Source organism: Nanorana parkeri, unplaced genomic scaffold (genome assembly GCF_000935625.1).
Source record: "Nanorana parkeri isolate BGI_ZX_2015 unplaced genomic scaffold, ASM93562v1 scaffold2478, whole genome shotgun sequence".
In the NCBI taxonomy this organism is placed as follows: domain Eukaryota; kingdom Metazoa; phylum Chordata; class Amphibia; order Anura; family Dicroglossidae; genus Nanorana; species Nanorana parkeri.
In genome coordinates, this window is record NW_017308746.1 from 76,957 (window position 1) to 95,655 (window position 18,699).

General features: G+C 42.7%; 2 protein-coding genes across 2 annotated transcripts in view; one reads left to right on the forward strand and one right to left on the reverse strand.

Moving 5' to 3' along the window:
• Window positions 1–213, reverse strand: part of DEGS2 (delta 4-desaturase, sphingolipid 2) — a 23,095-nt gene extending 22,882 nt beyond the window's left edge. The window contains exon 1 of the mRNA XM_018573663.1: window positions 134–213. The gene's annotated coding sequence lies outside the window, so the exon portion shown is untranslated. The remainder of the gene's footprint in view (window positions 1–133) is intronic.
• On the forward strand, window positions 2–18,688 carry YY1 (YY1 transcription factor; the record flags this gene model as incomplete). Its single annotated transcript, XM_018573660.1, has 5 exons — window positions 2–224; window positions 9,169–9,331; window positions 12,546–12,606; window positions 15,616–15,774; window positions 18,248–18,688. Coding segments are annotated over 5 exons (789 nt in total), but the record flags the coding sequence as incomplete, so codon positions are not given.
• Window positions 18,689–18,699: the final 11 nt, after the last annotated feature.

Below are 18,699 nucleotides of genomic sequence, written 5' to 3' on the forward strand. Positions count from 1 at the left end.
GATCCTCATCCCGGCCCCGACGGGCGACGACGAGTACATCGAGCAAAGCTTGGTGACGGCGGCCGGGAAGAGCTCGGGCCGCCTAAAGAAGAGTGGGGGAGGCGGAGGCAAGAAGAGCGGCAAGAAGAGCTACCTGAGCGGCTCCGAGCCCCGGAAATGGGAGCAGAAGCAGGTCCAGATCAAGACCCTGGAGGGGGAGTTCTCCGTCACCATGTGGGCCTCAGGTAATTGGGGGGGAAATGGAGGCCGCGGGGGCTCAATTCGCCCGCTCCGAAATATATATATATAATGTATGTATTTTTTTAAGATCTATCTTCATGCATGGCGCTAGTGTTTACACAACACTTCTGTATACACTGAACACGAGTTCTGAAATGCAGAAATGGTTTTTAGACCAGTAAGATGTGTTGTTGAGCCACATGCATGCACATTTGTGTGTGTGTGTATATATAATTAGTACGGGGGTGGGCAATATAGAATGCAGGAGCCGGTCTGTCCAATCCAGGAGCCAGCTGGATTTATTTCCGGAGTCCGCTCCACTGACCACAACTAGAGAGAACATGAAAAGTTGGACGCCAGCTGTATAGTGAAAGGATCATTGGCGACCTGGCTCCTGGGTTTTATCCAGCCCTGTGTTAGTAGAAAGTGGTTTGCACAGATGTAGGGCTGCAGCTAACGATCATTTTTGTAATCGATTAGATGCCCAATTTATTTTTTCAACTAATTGATTGGTTTTGGTTGCATTAAAAAAAAAATGTCCTTTTTCTCTTTTCCTTTTTTTTTTTCTTGTCCGATCATGAGAATAGTTGGCAACTATTCTCATAATCAATTGTCATAATCAATTGGCCTACACACGTGTAAAAAAAAAACAACACATTCTTGGGTGCACGCTATGTAAGATTGCCGTAACAAGGTAGTGATCGGTAGACATCGGTATAGCACAGAGGATTTATTTACTGACATTTGTCGGTCCAATCAAGGCTGCAACCCACCGAAAAGTCAGTCAGCAAATTAACTCTTTGCTTCCTAGAGGATTTCTTGAAATACCTGTCAGTGCTCTGCACCACTTTGAGAGAGAGATATGTACAGGTGAAACTCGAATAATTAGAATATCGTGCAAAAATAATGGCAGTAAGTGCTGCAAAAGGGGCCCAAACCAAGTACTGAGTACATATGCATGCTTGTACTTTTCAGAGGTCCGATATGGTTCTATGTACAATCCTTGTTTTATTGATTGCATGTGATAATCTACTTTTTTGAGGTTGTGGATTTGGGGTTCTTGGGGTTTTCATGAGCTGTAAGCCATAATCCTCACAATGATGACAAATCACGGCTTGAACTATCTTGCTTTGCATGTAATGAGTCTATCTCATATATTAGTTTCACCTTTTAAGTTGCATTAGTGGAATAAATGAAGTTTGCACAATATTCTAATTATTCGAGTTTCACCTGTATGTGTGTTTGCTAGTGGAGGGTAGTCTCTGCACATGTCATGAACTGGGTGCACCTCTCAGGAAGAGATGAATATAAGTTGTGACCCAATAAAACATCAATCACTGAACAAATACTAGCACGCTCCATTGAATTCGCTTTGAACTGTCTGCAAGTGCTTCACAATAGGTGTGTGTGTGTTGGCACTGGCAGCGGCACCCATGCAGTCAGTTGCAAAGAAGCTGTATGTCAGACATTTTCAGTACCATATCTGCTCCATAGGGCGCTCACAGGTCTTGCCAGAAGTATACGTGAACAATTTCTTTGTATTGATGTTGGACTGCACTAAAACAGCACTTGTTCACCTCGTACTCCTCACTCAGGTCCTGTCAGCACCTTTATGAGGCTGAAATTAATTGAGAATAGTCGCACAAGAAATTGTATGAATATTCACTTCAATTATCTGTTCATGTGGAAAGCATCCGAACATCACTGGTTGATCAAAGTGAACCGGGAGATAAATCACATAAAGATCTTCTTTTTATTATTATTTAATTTTATGTTCTGTTCATTTAAAAAAACAAAGTGAACAGGAATTTGCTTTTCACATTAAGTGAAGATTTTTAACTTCTTTAGTAAATCAGCCTCCATCTGTATGTGGGTACAGACATAGGCATGTATGCTCCATGTCTGCTCCATAGGGCACTTGCTGGACCTGACAGGTGTAGAAGTCCCGTTTACACTATGGTGTTATGGTAACGCACTTTGGTGTGTTGCTTTAATTTTAAATGACACCTTAATGCACTTGTGTTGCAGCACCAGTGCGCTGACGTACACTTTTCCTTGCATAGCGCTGCTTTCTCCTCTTTTGGTGTGTTGGCAGCTCATTCAAATGAATCGGTTATCGTAACTCTGCACACTTTAACATGCGGCATAATAAATGTGTGGTTAGGGTCTGTTCACTCATAACACAACAGTACTGCGTGCATAACTACAGAGCATGTGACATATATGTGCGTTGCTTTTCATTTTGAGCGGTAGCCCAGTGTACAGAGGGGGGCATATTTAAGTCTCACAGCAAAAAAATGATTAACAGGAGCAATGAGACGGATTACTATAAGAGTTTCACTTTTATTTATTTCCCCCTCTGCTCTGGTGAAGCACTGCAACAGAATACAACCTGACCCTGACCACTTCTTTATTATGCATCTGCTTTGTGTGAAATTATTTTTAATCTATAGTATTAAATCTCACTCGGGTTGCTGCTGCGTGATAAATGTCCCCTATGGGGCACTGCAGTAACTCACACTTTATGGCTGCACGTCAAACACCTTGTATTTGTGTTTTTTGAGTCCTTTTGAATGGCACCACAATGTTTCTGTAATGCAGGGCACTGCAAGGCACAATGAAGGGAATTTATTAAAATCTGGAGCAGCTGTGCATGACAACCAATCAACTCCTCTCTCATTTTAAAATCTTAATTGAACTGAGAAGCTGATTGGTTGCCTTGGGCAACTGCTCCAGATTCTGTCTGCTCCAGTTTTGATCCCCCGCTCCCCAATGTTTGCTATGGTAAAAAAAAATGAAAGGGCATGTTTGATTTCTCCTGCGTTGGGGCCCCTGCTGAGGTTACGATCTATGGTAATATAGGACATTACAATGGATAATAGTTTTGCAGCAACACAATACAGTGTGAACCGGCCCTAAGGTGACCAGTTGCTGTTCTCCCTAATCATTTATTAGGACAGCTACTTCCTCCTCCTATGAGGACACACAACCAAAAGGGATTATAGGAAACTAAACATTGACAGCAGCAGGCTTTTATTTTGGGTGAAATGTCTCTTCTGCATTAAAGCAAACTTAGCTGCCTGTTTGCAGTTTTTAGAATGCACTGAGCTGTGCATGAGCAGGTTAAGTTCTGTCATTTGCATTGTGGGAGTATTTTTAATCTATGCAGGATTTTTACCTGTTGGTACTGCCAGTAAGGGACTCCTGTCCTAGAGAGACAACATTCACAGAGTCTGTGCCTCTGCAGAAGTAGAGTTTTCACTGTATGATGCGCGGACACCTGTCTATGTATGTGAGAGCCCGGCCTAGTGCATGGCGCCTATCCTGCCCACTGCTATGGCATGTGCACTCTAATGGTAGGTTGAGTTGGAGAGCTGTATGTCGTGTTCTAATGTGTCTTCTCAGTTGGGATCCTTAACCAGTGTTGTGCAGAAATCCTTTCTTTGATTTCCAAAGATTTGTCAGTATTTAAAGGAGAACTATGAGGCGAGTGCTTTCCACTCACCTCATAGTTCTAGCCGACCTGTGACAATGAGACTGTCAATTAGTATGGCTGTTGATGGATTAGTAAACTTAGAGGAGGTGGTAGTATAACATAATGGCAGTGTCAGAGTCTCGCAGCTGTGCCCTATGGTTCCAAATTGACATCATAAACATGAATGATGTTTAGGGCTGTAACAACTAATCGACATAATCGATTATAATCGATTATTGAAAAAGTTGTCAACTTTTTCATTGCTCACGCACAGATAATGAGTTGGCATGGCCATATGGCCTGCAACGTATGAGGTCCAGTCATATACTCATCAATGATGTCTGATCAAAGAGCACAGCAGGCACAGTGTTGCGTTTTCTCTGTGCTGAAGATCTGTTATATTGCAATTGCTCTGCGTTTGTTGGTGTCTATCTAAAGTGTAAATGTGATATTGAGCAGAGCCCGGTGTCGCTCGTGTCTTTTGGACTCCTCGGTTAGGCTCTTCCCAGCACTGTTTTATATCTGTTTTGGAGGTGTACTCATCCCACCGCAGCAGAGATTTACAGGGTCTGTTCTCCACATTATTAAAAACATTAGAACCCCCTTCACATCTGGCCATTGTACTGCATAGTCGCTCCTCCTGCACAGGCAGATATTCTATGCTGTCTTCAGTAAGTATTTCCGTTGCCTACATTCCCTGACGAAGCTTTAGCGATACGCGTTGGGAAAAAGAAACTACATGCAGATGTATGATTCTCATATAAGCCCCATACTGTAAATGTGTTTGATTTGCAGCATAGTTGGTTTCCATTGACAAAACCGTAGCATATTTTTGATGTGACATACATATTACTCGTGTTTTTATGTGTGTGCACATAATGCAGCTCTTTGTATTGTGGTCATACAGCTTTCTCTATGAAGGGTTCACATATTTGTTCAGTTTGGAATATAGTATTTTTCTGTAGTAGTTCCATGTGGATGTGTTAAGTATTTGGTATATTCTACAGTTTGGCATAATGTATCTCTATTCGGTTACAGTGATTGTATTTAACAGCAGAGCAATGTGCAGAGGATGGTACATTGGCAATGTGTGCGCACAACATGACAAAGTTCATAAGCGTACTTGATGATTATTTATTTTTTTCTACACGGGTCAGTGTTTTGTTAAAGACCTGTAAGGATTATACCGCACCAAGATGTCTATTGTGTGAAATCCTAATAGGACGTCAACTCTCATCAAATATATAGAGATACAAAGCAGGAATAGGGCACACAGGAAGTTATAGGGATACATGGCAGGAATAGGGCACACAGGAAGTTATAGGGATATATAGCAGGAATAGGGCACACAGGAAGTTATAGGGATACATGGCAGGAATAGGGCACACAGGAAGTTATAGGGATACATGGCAGGAATAGGGCACACAGGAAGTTATAGGGATACATGGCAGGAATAGGGCACACAGGAAGTTATAGGGATACATGGCAGGAATAGGGCACACAGGAAGACTTTGCTTTGGCATTAAATAGCATTAAGCACAGACGTTTTTGATGAGCGTTCCTTTGTATGCATTCTGCAGGTTTTGCACCAGGGTGTGTGCAGTTGCATTGGTGCATATGGCACAGATTGATATGGCATTCTGGAAGCCAGCAGGAACTTGTAAAGGGACATTCCCCACCGTCCATGACAGGTTACACAGCGGAGAGGCTTTCCCTGCTGTGTAACCTGTTACAAACGGGTCAGTGTTTTGTTAAAGACCTGTAAGGATTATACCGCACCAAGATGTCTATTGTGTGAAATCCTAATAGGACGTCAACTCTCATCAAATATATAGAGATACAAAGCAGGAATAGGGCACACAGGAAGTTATAGGGATACATGGCAGGAATAGGGCACACAGGAAGTTATAGGGATATATAGCAGGAATAGGGCACACAGGAAGTTATAGGGATACATGGCAGGAATAGGGCACACAGGAAGTTATAGGGATACATGGCAGGAATAGGGCACACAGGAAGTTATAGGGATACATGGCAGGAATAGGGCACACAGGAAGACTTTGCTTTGGCATTAAATAGCATTAAGCACAGACGTTTTTGATGAGCGTTCCTTTGTATGCATTCTGCAGGTTTTGCACCAGGGTGTGTGCAGTTGCATTGGTGCATATGGCACAGATTGATATGGCATTCTGGAAGCCAGCAGGAACTTGTAAAGGGACATTCCCCACCGTCCATGACAGGTTACACAGCGGAGAGGCTTTCCCTGCTGTGTAACCTGTTACAATCAGTTTTGCCTCCCCTGACCGCACGTTCCTGGCGTGGAGGAGAGAGCTAGAGGATTCAACCAACTAATTCAGAATAGTTGACAACTATTCTCATAATGGATTATTATCTTTTAGTTGGTTGCAGCCCTATAGTTGATACTTGTCAGACAAATCTCTCTTCCAGCAGTACACTGTTGTCTGTCCCAAAAGTACTGCTTCCAAGAGATCAGCAGTGGCAGTATCCAAATCTAACCTTAATTGTGCGAGTAAAGAGCTATTGAACACATTCCTTTTTTTAAGTTTCCACTGCTAATAGCAGAAGAGGGTCACAGAGGTTATGTGGCTTCCCTCATCATGAATGCCTGGCTCTTGAGTTGTGTTTTTGTATAATGACTTCTGAAACCTGGTAAGTTGCTATACCGAACATCATCCCCATACTAAAGCTGAACTCCAGGCAGATGGCTAAATACACAGATCAAGTACATAGATGGAGCTGCTTTTCCAGTCAAGGGATTTGTATTTCTCTCCATCCGTTCCTGAAATTTGCACAGCCCTGTCTAGCAGGGAATAAATTCTAATCTTTCCAAGCTGCAGTTGCACTTTTACTTCAACTGACACTAAACTCGGGAGTTAAATCTTAGAAATTAATTCAAGTACCTTAACTATTAACAACAATGGGGGGAATTTATCAAAACTGGAGCAGCTGTGCATGACAACCAATTAGCTTCTCTTTCATTTCCAAATCTTAAGTGAACCTATTGGAAGCAATTGATTTTCGGCTGGTCATTGGGTTAGGCCTCATTGAGCAAGGAGTAAATGAACCCTCAAGGAAACTCTGTTCTTGATTGCTGCATTGAATAGTTTTCTTTCTGCCATATTTTCATTGAAGAATGGCTGAGAAGCAAGAGTCTGACCCTCTAATGGTCATTGGCAAGGTTGTGTGGAGGTTTTTGTTTGCAGACAGACACAATTAGTTACCCCAGGGCTGGTCACATCCTAGGGTCCAGGTCACCAATGCTCCTTAAAAATGACAGCTGGCACTTAAACTTTTAAAGTTTTTCTCTAGTTGTTGTCAATGGAGCTGGTCCCTTTAAACATCCTGCTGGCTCCTGGATTGGACAGACTGGCTCCTGAATTCCATATCCATTTGTCTACTCCTGAGTTCCCCCATCAGTGATGGTGTAAAGCTGGCCACACACACACCTATAGATTATCTGCAGACTTTCTATGGTCAGATGGAAAAAGTGCAACAGATTCCTCCATCTACGCTAAACTGTGTGTATGGAGGAATCTCCCACCTGGGCCAAGCTTCAGTATCTTGCTAGTCGGCCCCGCTGGCTGTCAAAACACCTGAACAGTCTGATTGGATGCCGGCATTGTTCAGGTGTTTTGAAAGCCAGCTAGACTGGCAAGATACTGAAGCTTGGCCCAGTGGGAGATTCCTTCAGCCACTTAGTTTAGCGTAGATGGAGGAATCTGTTGCACTTTTTCCATCTGACTGTAGAAAGTCTGCAGATAATCTCTAGGTGTGTGGCCGGCTTTACACGTTCAGTAGGTAGCTGATTGTTGACATTGGCGAGTTCCTGAATGTTGAAGGTGGATGACTGATTCTGTTTTGTAGTACTGAAATGAGTTCAGCATTTACTGATATGACTTTGTTGTGTTCTAGATGAATGTTGATGTTTTATATTGAACTCTCTGCAGCTGTCTGTGGTGTTGGTAATCTTGTCCGCTGGCCGGCTTTGGGATGTTGTGAATGGATTTTGCTCCTCCTGTATAGAGCTGTTGTACTGTTTGCACTGCAAAAAAAATTCCTTTTCTCCTCTCTCCTGTGCCAGCTATGATATCACTACAAGACGCTTTCCACCTACTAGATGTGTACCATAGAAATGCAAAACAAGAAATGTAACTGTAATAAAAAAAACTTTAAATGCATTTAGGTTCATAAAAGATAGATGACTAGGATTAGTATTTATCATTCTTTTGGTCAAAAACAAATGATTTCATTCACAAATGATGATGCAAATGCAGTTTTATTGCTGGCTGACCTGTATGAGTTGCAGGGTCTGGCATGTGATGAAGCCACTCACACTAATCTATAGCTGAAAGGTGATGCAGCAGTCTTTGTGATCAACTGGTTGCCTGGCAACGGGTGGGCTATCTGATTGGTCATCTGCAGCCCCTGCTGATAGGCTGATTAGGCACGGCGATGATGTAAGCGGAAGTACGAGTGCGCAGGTGGCTACTGCGCATGTGCCTGCCGAGCCGGCCTGAGTCCAATGGCCGAGATGTTCTCCCAAGGTTACCACCCACCACCGCGTGATACTGAGTGTGGGGCTGGTGTAGCCTTTGATCGGCGAGGGGATCATGGCCTCAGATGGAAGGGTGCTGGCACAGTAAGATGCATTTACTTATTTGTTTAAGGTATGCTTATGATCAGATATTCCAGACAACTGTCCCCAGGTACTATTGGATGTTTACATGTATTTGGTGTGAATCTGACGTCATTGTGATGTAAGAAGGGGGGTTGTGATTTTTTTGATTGGTTAATTGGTTTTCACTGCTGTGTGTTTTGTCACTTTTATTTTGTTGGTGTTCATTTCTTGTTTGCCTGAAGAAGGAACCACATGGTTCCGAAATGTCGCTTTGAGATGTTACACTACCAAGGTCAATAAAGAGATTGACTGGGCATCGTTTTGGAGTGCGAGTGACTTTACTTGATTTGTGATGAACTGATTGCAGCGACCGCCTCCCAGTCTCCAGACTGTAGATTGGGGATGAGCATTGGTGATATCCTCACATCCTAAATTTTGTAAACAAGACATTGAGACCCATTTAAGATGGCAAGTTCTAAAACCACTTTTACTACATAAAATAAAATAGTTGCAGCATTACAAATTTAATTAAAGCCTCCTGGTGATACCTGTCACAGTTGTACCTAAAGCCCATCTCCGGGGGAAAAAAATCCCCTTGGCTTTGAGTTTGCTCCTGCACTGCAAGACATAAATGCTTATGTAGGTCTAGGGTATTGGTATTGGGTAAAGCAGTTTTACCTACTTGATCCCCGCTCCCCCAGCCGTCAGGTCTTCCCTTTTGCTATACACTTTGACTTGTGGACTTTCCCTTGCTGTCCTCACCCATAGCCCTGCATTATATTTGACATTAGTGGGATTGACTAAATGTTTGCTTTTGTTTTTGGTTTTCTTTCAGATGATAAGAAAGACATTGACCATGAAACTGTGGTGGAGGAACAGATTATTGGTGAAAACTCCCCACCTGATTACTCTGAATACATGACAGGAAAGAAGCTGCCCCCGGGTGGAATTCCAGGAATTGACCTGTCTGATCCAAAGCAGCTGGCAGAATTTGCAAGGTAAGTGTGCAGCATTATAAAGTACATAGTTGGTATTGGTATTGCATATCCATTGTTCTTTTTTTCTAGTACTTTGAGACTATGGGCCCATTCACACTTGCATTACAGCATCATTCATTTTTAAAGGCGTACCAGTGCACCTAGGCTGCACAGAACAATGCAGTTTTAGCACGCTGGAACAGATAATACCATGGTGTGCTGTGCTGCATGTCTGCTAAAATATGCATGGTCTTGCAGCTCATCCAGAAGTGTTTTGGGCTGCCATATGGTAATGCAGTGCATCACTGCAGCCTGAAACCTAAAAAAAAAAACCCCAGGTACCTAGAGGTGCTTGTGCATATATCTAAAGCAGCACCCAAAGTCCAGCAGTTAACTACCAGTCTGTGCTTACAGGCAAAGTTCCATCTCTTTTTTCAAAATGGTCCCGATGCCTACCTGCCTCTTCCTGTCTCCTGCTTATTTCTATTAACCTGTAATGCTGTCAAATATCATAATAGATCAATGGTGGTGGAAGCAATAGGCTGTACCTGAAAGCTTCGGACCTACCCAATAGTTTAGAGCTTTGCCTTGCATTCACTACATACCTTTTAAGCTGGATTACATAAAATGCAGTTAATACATATACCTAACGGTAAGTATAAAGATACGTTTGGGCTCACTTTTCATGGAACTTAAATAATGCAGCCATACAACAGTCTGCTAAAAATTGGAAGCTTTCAGATAGCATTGGATCTGTTCTGATTGCTGATCTATTCATTGAACAGGCCAGGAATTTGTGCAATTTCTATTTGATCACTTGATGATCAAGTGATCGCAGGAGTATCTGATCAACCTATGTGATATCATCAGAAACAGTTTGGTATGGCAAGCGTAGAGGGTAACTGTACTTTTCTTTTAAACTTTTCTCATGATTTTCACCTGCCCACATAGTTACAGTCATGGTAAATCAGAATTTAGATGCAGAAAACTTGTAGTAATGCTGCCTGCTAATCAGCTGTATCATACTGACTTGCTTCCTCTGGTCTCTGTTGCGGATTGCGAGGACATGCACGCTCCCTGTAACTCCATACGGTATAATGGCCAAGCTCTGCGTTTCCATTCTCCTAGCCATTTCTAGAGCACATATTCATCCTTACAACAAGCAGTGAGGAAACTGCATGGGAATGAGCAGGTTGTGCGCGGTGGTATAAAGTATAGTTTATATTATATATGCCTGTTATTGCAGGGTGAGGGGAGGCCATGTGAAATAGTTGGATAAAAGGCTTGGTTATCCTTTTCGGTTCCTTCTATTTAGTAGTGGAGAGGAACTTGGTCTAAACAAGAACCTCACTATAGCTTCTGAAGGCAAAGCTTCAATTAAAGATGACTATTATTGATGATTGGTGAAGCAGGTGGGACTGTTTGTAAACGAATGTAGATTCTGAATCTGCATTTCTCAATATTATGATATAATACATTTTGTTATATTAGCAAGCATTGCTAAATACCCCCTGTAGTACTTTGGCTAAATATTACCTAGAGTACACCTAATTTTACACGTTGTTTTGCACGCTTTATCATTTTAAGAAAGCTTTGTTTTAATTTAAAGATAATAAGCTGAAATACCCTGAAACCTTTAGAAGTGCTCCTGAGTAGTGTTAGCTCTGGTTGGTATACAGTAGATCTAGAATGATACCTTACTGTTTTTGAATGCCAACTAAACCCGCATATTCACTTTAGATGTCATCCACAAGGCCTTGTGACATGAGGTCTCTATTACCTCTAGCTTGAAAAACCGGATGTAAGGTCCGGGCATGTCCCATAATCCATTAGTCTGCCTCCTTCACTCTAAAAGTGCATTAATGAGTCTGCAGACTTCCTTTGTGTTCAGTCACCAGCCATAAACACAAAGACCTCTTCATTCCTGTATACTGTAGTCTATGGCGTCTTTGTTACTTGTATACTGTAGTCTATCAATAGGGCTACCAACAAAGGGAGATATGAGGTAATGTTTTAGTATCTTGGAGTTTATTATTTCTGATTATCCACAAATGCTGTAATCCAGGAGTCTGCAAAATAACACAGTTGGTTAATTGGGTGTGTAAAAAAATGAAGGAGCAGCTTCCGTTTTCAGTGAGGTTCAGAAAGTGTCTGGTAAGGACAATGTCACGCCAAGTCTTTTCAGGTCATCAAGGGGCCCATCCAGATTTATGTGGTCCATTGCAGTGCATCAAGATAAGCCATTTCATTTTGTATGGGCTGCCAATGGACCAAAGATTGGACATGTGGTGGTGTTTTTTTGGGGGTGGGGGGATATTTTAGTTTTTTGACGTAGCGCACCACAAGGATGGTAGTTTGTTACTGTGTTCTGTTGTGCACAATGAAGCATGTGGTTAATATGGGGTTCCATTGAAAATGCTTGACACTGCCACACCATAATCGGTGCATTGAGACAATGAGTATTTGGTCTCAATGGGCCCTTAAAGGAGAATTATGGGGAGAGTGAAACGCACCCAGACAGTGCAGCTGTCACACGTCGGCTCTACCAATCAAGAACTAAGCGGTCACTTACCAATGATTGTTCAGCTCACGTTCCTCTACTTAGAGTAGTGACTGTTGGTCATCGCTCCCCGCAGGGATTCCCTCCCCCCTCCTCTCTGTTCCCTCAGCATTCTTTGGAAGGACAGACAGGGGAGGTGGCGGGCACAATTGTCTCTACAGTGGCAGAGCCAGCTGTCAATCAGGAATCGGGGTAGATCCTGACCATTTCGTCAGGATCATTCCCGGCTGAAGTGCGGCTCTGCGGCATATAGTGGGCTGCGTTTTGGGTCATAGGAGGACATAGTAAATGTCCTCCTGTAACCCCAAAGAGAGCTATGCCCAAAAAAGGTTTAATAAGGGAGGCTAGCAAGGTGCTCATCAATAAAAATATATTATTGAGGGGATTATCTTTGGATCAGTTTGGCTGTCGACGGGTAACTGTCACGAGAACGCTCTAGTGTGACTACTATCTTGCACTGATTGTTGTAATTTTCTTCCATTCGTGTTTGATCACTACCTTAGAGGCGAGTTCAATGCTGGCAAACTAAAACAAATCTATAGTTTTGCTGTATACATTTGGGGGTTGGGGGAGAGTAGCTGCTTGTCTGCTGTTCTAAAGGTAAGTTTATTTGTAAAGTGGCATTTTCATAACCGCTTCTACGCTGATCACATGCAATGCGTTTTTCCTTTCAAGAATGAAGCCTCGAAAAATCAAAGAAGACGATGCACCGAGAACGATTGCCTGTCCTCATAAAGTAAGTTTGTTTTCTGAATGACTTTTATGGAAGAATGTATGTCCTGTATGTGAGCTTTGGTTACTTAACCGTATTAATCACATTGAATAGCGTTGATGTGTATTTTCCCAATGAGGATTAAAATATGCTTTTTAAAGTGTAGATCAATCCACCACCACATCATCCATTCACAAATTTCATTCAAAGGATCTGTGAATGGGGAGACTACAAGTCCTATCTGCCACAGAGGGGTGACATCACAGCACTTGTAGTCCATTCATACTCCCACCCAGCCCATGTCCATACCGAGGTACAGATTCAGTTAAGGGACAGGAAGAAGAGTCTGCAGCAGCCAGAGCATTGCACCATGGAACCACTGATCATAGTTGCATTGCTTTCTAGGCTTAAGTGCAAATAAAATGATACATTCACATTTTGTTTCTTTAGATTGTGTGCATGCGCAGTCATTGATTTTTTTTTTTTTTTTTTGCCATAGACTCAGTATGGCTTTAAATGTATTAATAATAGATGTAGTGCTTGAATGTGACTTCATTTTGGCCTCTAGTATTTCCCTGCACAGCAAGTTTTCAGACTGAGAGCACTTTACGCCACTTTTCATACATTGCAGAGTATACATGGAGCGGACTGATGGAAGGGACAGATCAGTGTTGACTTCATCAGATTGTTGCTGCTTCTTCACTATCCACTGACTGACTGGGGAGCCATTGACTGAGATTTATTTAACTGACATAGGAAATGGTGAAATCAGATCAGCAATGAATGTCTGGATTAGAAATGTAGCAGAGCAAATTTTAACTTGCCCCTCACAAGGGGATGAAGTTGCAGTTTGAGAGGGCGTCACTTGTGCCCTTTTACATTCACACTGCCATTACAGTATAGTCAGAAGTTGTGGTGCCTTTATTGACACAAATTTGAATGGTATCGAGTGGTTTACACAGAAGAGATAATGATCAGAATTGCTGCATCTAAATTTGCATCTGGGACTACTATATAACATATAAGGACCACTTGCAGTGCTGGGGAAAATGTTGCAGGAGGAGAGTTGGGAATATACAGTAGGTACCAGTGAAAAATGTTCTGTGTTAATAAAGTGTCAATCCTCTGTAATAGATACGCTCCAACCTCTTTTGCCTTTGACATTGCAGCAGACACAGTAGGGAGGAGCATAGAGCTAGTATTGGCTTTAACCCCTTCATGACTGAGGCCCTTTTTTCCATTTTTGCACCCATGTTATATTCCACATTTTAGGCCTGAAAATGACGTAATGTCATAATAAACTAAAACCTGTGTTACTAAAGCTGACCATACATTGTGTGAATTCTGCACAGTGGGTCTGTCGGCACCCTTTCGGCCGGCATCCCTCAATCAGCTGATGGAAGATTGTCTGGCCGCCTCCTTCGAACAAACAGAGCCAGCAGCCAATGAGCTGTTTGGGTATTCTGAAAGTGGCCGCTGTCAGAATACAAAAGAAACTGCAGGAGATTCCTCGATCAGTGCACTCGTAGCGTTGATGGAGGAATCTGTAGTACATTCAGGCCTCTGGTTGAACGGACAAAAATAGAACAGTGTAGGCCGTCTTGAGTATGATGTCTATCTGCCGTACCCTCCTTTACAGCATTTGAATACTAGTTGGAAAGAGATCCTACCAGCCATTTTAGGCATTCAAAAGTTTCACCAAAGATCCATTTCACACTATTGATTCGGTCACTGGTGACCATTCACCTGGTAAGAATCCACTCCCTCACTGGATGAACGGACAATTGAGTTCCAACCAGCAGACATACAGAAGGGTTCCCTGCCCTACTGCAGAAAGGGAACAAACATTCGTGTTTTGCTGGTTTAGGTTTCATGTTAGTTACCCTAGAGTGAAAGGTAAAAAAAAAAAAAAAGTCAGCCTGCAAACACTGGCAATAAACCAAAAGGGAGAAAAGCCTGCTGCGACATGACCGGAACCACAAGGTGCTTTCTATTATTCCTGCCAAAATGCCCTACGACGTTGTTTGGGCCTGGTGATGGTTTCTCAAGCGCAGCATTGTGGGGGGCATGGACGCTACACTACCACCTTGATCTTCAAATAATTTTTTTACCCCCTACTTGGGACAGGCCTATGTGTAAAAAAATTTTTTGCTAGGGCTGCAACCAACTAATCCAATTATCCGATAATGATCAATAATGAAAATAGTTGTCAACTATTCTCATTATGGATTAGTTGGTTAGATCCCCTAGCTCTCCCCTCCATGCTGGGAAAAGGGCACAGCAAACAGTGGGCGGGTGCCAGCCTGCTATTGGCTATTGCAATTTGAAATGGCCAATAGCAGTCTATTGCACCAATCCACTAGCTGCTGTGTTTACATTCTGCAGAATCTTGCCACTGGCAGCCGTCATTTCCTGGCTGAAGCTATTCAAGAGCTGTGTGCTTTACAATACAATTATTTAAAAAAATTATTATTAAAGGTGGAAAATAGTGATCTTCTGTTTCGGCCTGACACATTCTGCTGCAGGAGGTGCAATTCATTTCAATGGCACCCCAAACGTGCCTTCCACCCACTGTGTGATTGCCCGCACTGGAACGCACGGCATTGTGATAGCTTGCGTTCCAGGATTGCAAAACATTGTGCATTCAGTTTTATTCTGAAGTAAACTTTTTGTAACACTGCATTGTGTATTTTATTTAAAATTAAGGATGTATTTTATTTAATTCTGTTTTCTATCCGATCGAAAAAATTATCGGCCAACTAATTTATGAAAATAGTCATTAGTTGCAGCCCTAGTTTTTGCCCCGTTATATTTTGCTTTATCTATCTGAAGATGGTGTATTGGTTTATTCTCCGTTTCGCTCTAGATTGTCCATAGTGGAGTTTCTGTTTTTTTTGCATGTGAAGGTCTTGTAAAGCCGGAAGCAATACTATGTTTGTCTTATCTGTTGCCACAATGTAAAATAAGTGTGAATACAGAGAGCCGGTTGAGGCTTGTTATTGTTGTTGTTTTGACATCTTGTTTCATTTCCAGGGATGCACCAAGATGTTCAGGGATAACTCTGCAATGAGGAAACACTTACACACACACGGTCCACGGGTACACGTCTGTGCAGAATGTGGAAAAGCCTTTGTCGAAAGTTCAAAGCTGAAGCGACATCAACTGGTTCACACTGGCGAGAAACCATTTCAGGTAATTAGCAATTGTTTTATACGAGAGCGTCAGTTTTTATGGTTTAGGAATACTTTGACATGTGAAATGAAAAGACGAATGCTGTTTGAAGATTTGAATGTATCGTGCATATGTTTTATGCGTGCCAGATTGATTTCCAGCTATTTATTGCTAAATTTGCATTTTGAAATTGGAATAAATACATATCTGATACCATCTGCAGCATTGACTTTGTGTTTCTGTGGGCAAAACTTTTTGGGGGATAAAGTGGGGAAGGGTAAGATCCTCTGTCAACTTCTCTTGCACCTGTGGACATGAAGTAAAGGGAAATTTCCCTAATTGTAAGCAGACTGCAAAAGACAAAAAACATTAACACGTCCCTTCTTTATCCAAGACTTTTAAAGAAATTGGCTAAACATACACTATAACTTTTCCTACCCACTGAGGATTGGATGTCGGTAGCTAGAGGTTTTTATTGACCCAAAGTGCATGTTTCAGGTCACTGAGTACCTGGGTCATTGGATTAGCGCGACAACCAGGCACCTAGCAGTTTTTAGAAGGAAAGGTTGGCAGTGGCCGCCCTCAAATGCCTTACCTCATCTGTAAGCAGTCTTCCAAGTTCCATTGAACAGTACTGAACTAAAACCGGGCATGACTGTGTACGGGGCTTTGATTTAGTTGGCACAAAGCCCAATGCCATGATCAGAAAATTATGGAGCTTGGAGTCCATCCCTATATACATCTTGGGCCTGCGATTCAGGGTCCTTTCCAGGCACCCAAATTGATTTATTAAACTCTGGTACCTTTCAGTTTGTAAGTCCTGAGAGATTCACTTTTATGTCAATGTGCAGAAGAAGAAAAAAAGAAGGTCTTTGAACAAGTTTGGAGCCAGTAAAGTCTGAACTCCTGTCCAGCGTGCTCGCTCCAGTCTGTGAGGCCAAGATCAGAAGGACGGCCTCAACGTTTATACTTTTAAAATGTGTTGTAGCTTCCCCTTCTATCCTTGCAGTTCCCTTAAACCATTAGACCCATCAGTATAGGCATTGAATGGGGTGATCAAGGCTTGTTTCTTACACCCACTAGGTGCTCACTGAGGAAAGAAGGAAGGTATTGAGCTGGGTAGCTTATAATATACAAATACTTATTGAAGTCTTCAGGGTCCTTTGCACTCCAGCAGTTCCAAGGGCTCGTTCACACCGCTGTGTTGCTGTTGACGTGCGTAACGTTGGGACGTTCATTCATTTTGAATGGGCTGCAAACCCCCTAGAAAGGTACATGCCACATTTTTTACATCTGCCTTCCCGCAAACTTGGTGCAGCGTGTTGTGTTTGTTGGTGTGCTATTAACAATGAATGACATTGCAGCACACCATACTGTAAGCACACCCGTTGTCAGTTTGCTATAATGCGTGCTTTCCAATGTTATCGGCATGCACCAGTGTGATCCAACCTTGAATGAATGCAGGGGTTCATGTTGCAGCCCTAATTGGCTTCCTCGGGTTGGTATATGAAGCTGCCACTGATTTGTGTGCAAATTTTCACCGGCCTCCCCCTGTGACGTAAGTTGCGCATTTCCATCAAGCGACTAGTGAAGTCTTTGCTCTCTTGCTGAACACCGGGCACCGCTGCCATCTCTTCCAATTGTGTTGGATGGCGTGTCCCCTCCCGCTGGCTAATTCATCACAACACACCGTGATAAAGGGGCTGGTGGGAGGAACCACGGCATCCAGTGAAGGACTTAAAAAGGACTGAATTGTTGAATTGCAGCAGTTTCTGGGGTTCTGCAAGAGCAAAGAATCGTCTCCGGATGGGAAGTAAGAATTTTTATAAGTATGTCATTTGCAGTGGCAGACGAGCTGCAGTGGTAGAATATCATTACAAGCTGGGATGTAATGAAGCCCACACATTTCCTTCTTTAACTGAATTGTAAGATTTGGTATCATTGAGGGTGACGGAATTGAACAGAACACTTCTGGATCCATCTGTCGCCCTTCACTACCTGTGGGAATTATCCTACTTGTCGTGGTCGGTGAAGTGTCAGACAACAGCCTGTGGTTTATGAAGTATGGAACCAGGAGGCGAGTAGCACAATACTTTTGCACTCGCAGCCGCTGTGGGGATTTCTGTATACGGTTAGAGAGGCCACGTGGATGAGTCGTATGTACAATTCAGTTCCAGCTTTGCACATAGAGCAGATGCGTCTGTGTTCTGTAGGGCAATTCTCATTGTCTATGATATGTTATGTCACATTCTCAAACAATCATCCCCACACAGCTAGCTCCTCATGCATCACTGGCCCCTCCCTTTTAGATTGTAAGCCCTCAGGGGCAGGGCCCTCCTTACCATCTTGTCTTGCATTGTATTGTGATTGTAATGTCTTCCTTATATTGTAAAGCCCTGCGCAAACTGTTGGCGCTATATAAATCCTGAATAATAATAATAACTTATTTCTCGCTATAAAAGTCTAACCCTCGCTGCCTCCCTTACTCTTTCAGTGCACATTTGAAGGCTGCGGAAAACGATTCTCATTGGACTTCAATTTGCGCACTCACGTGCGGATTCACACCGGGGACCGGCCCTACGTATGTCCTTTTGACGGCTGCAACAAGAAATTTGCCCAGTCGACTAACCTGAAATCTCATATTTTAACACACGCCAAAGCCAAAAACAACCAGTAACACTTTGGAAAGACGTCTTACCCAGCGCAGCAATTTTGACCGGTGTATGATCAGAATACGCCCCCCTCCCCCTTTGTATATGATTTCCAGGGATAAATTTTAAAAGAAGCTTACTCGTCTCAGACAGTTTTGATAAAAGTACTGTAGTAAACTCTTCGACGGACACAACTTTACAATCCAGCGCTTGAGGCTCTGTTACCCGCTACCCCCCATTTCAAAAAGTGTTTTGTTTTGTAAAGTCCTTCCCAGCCCCAACCTGCAGAAAAACA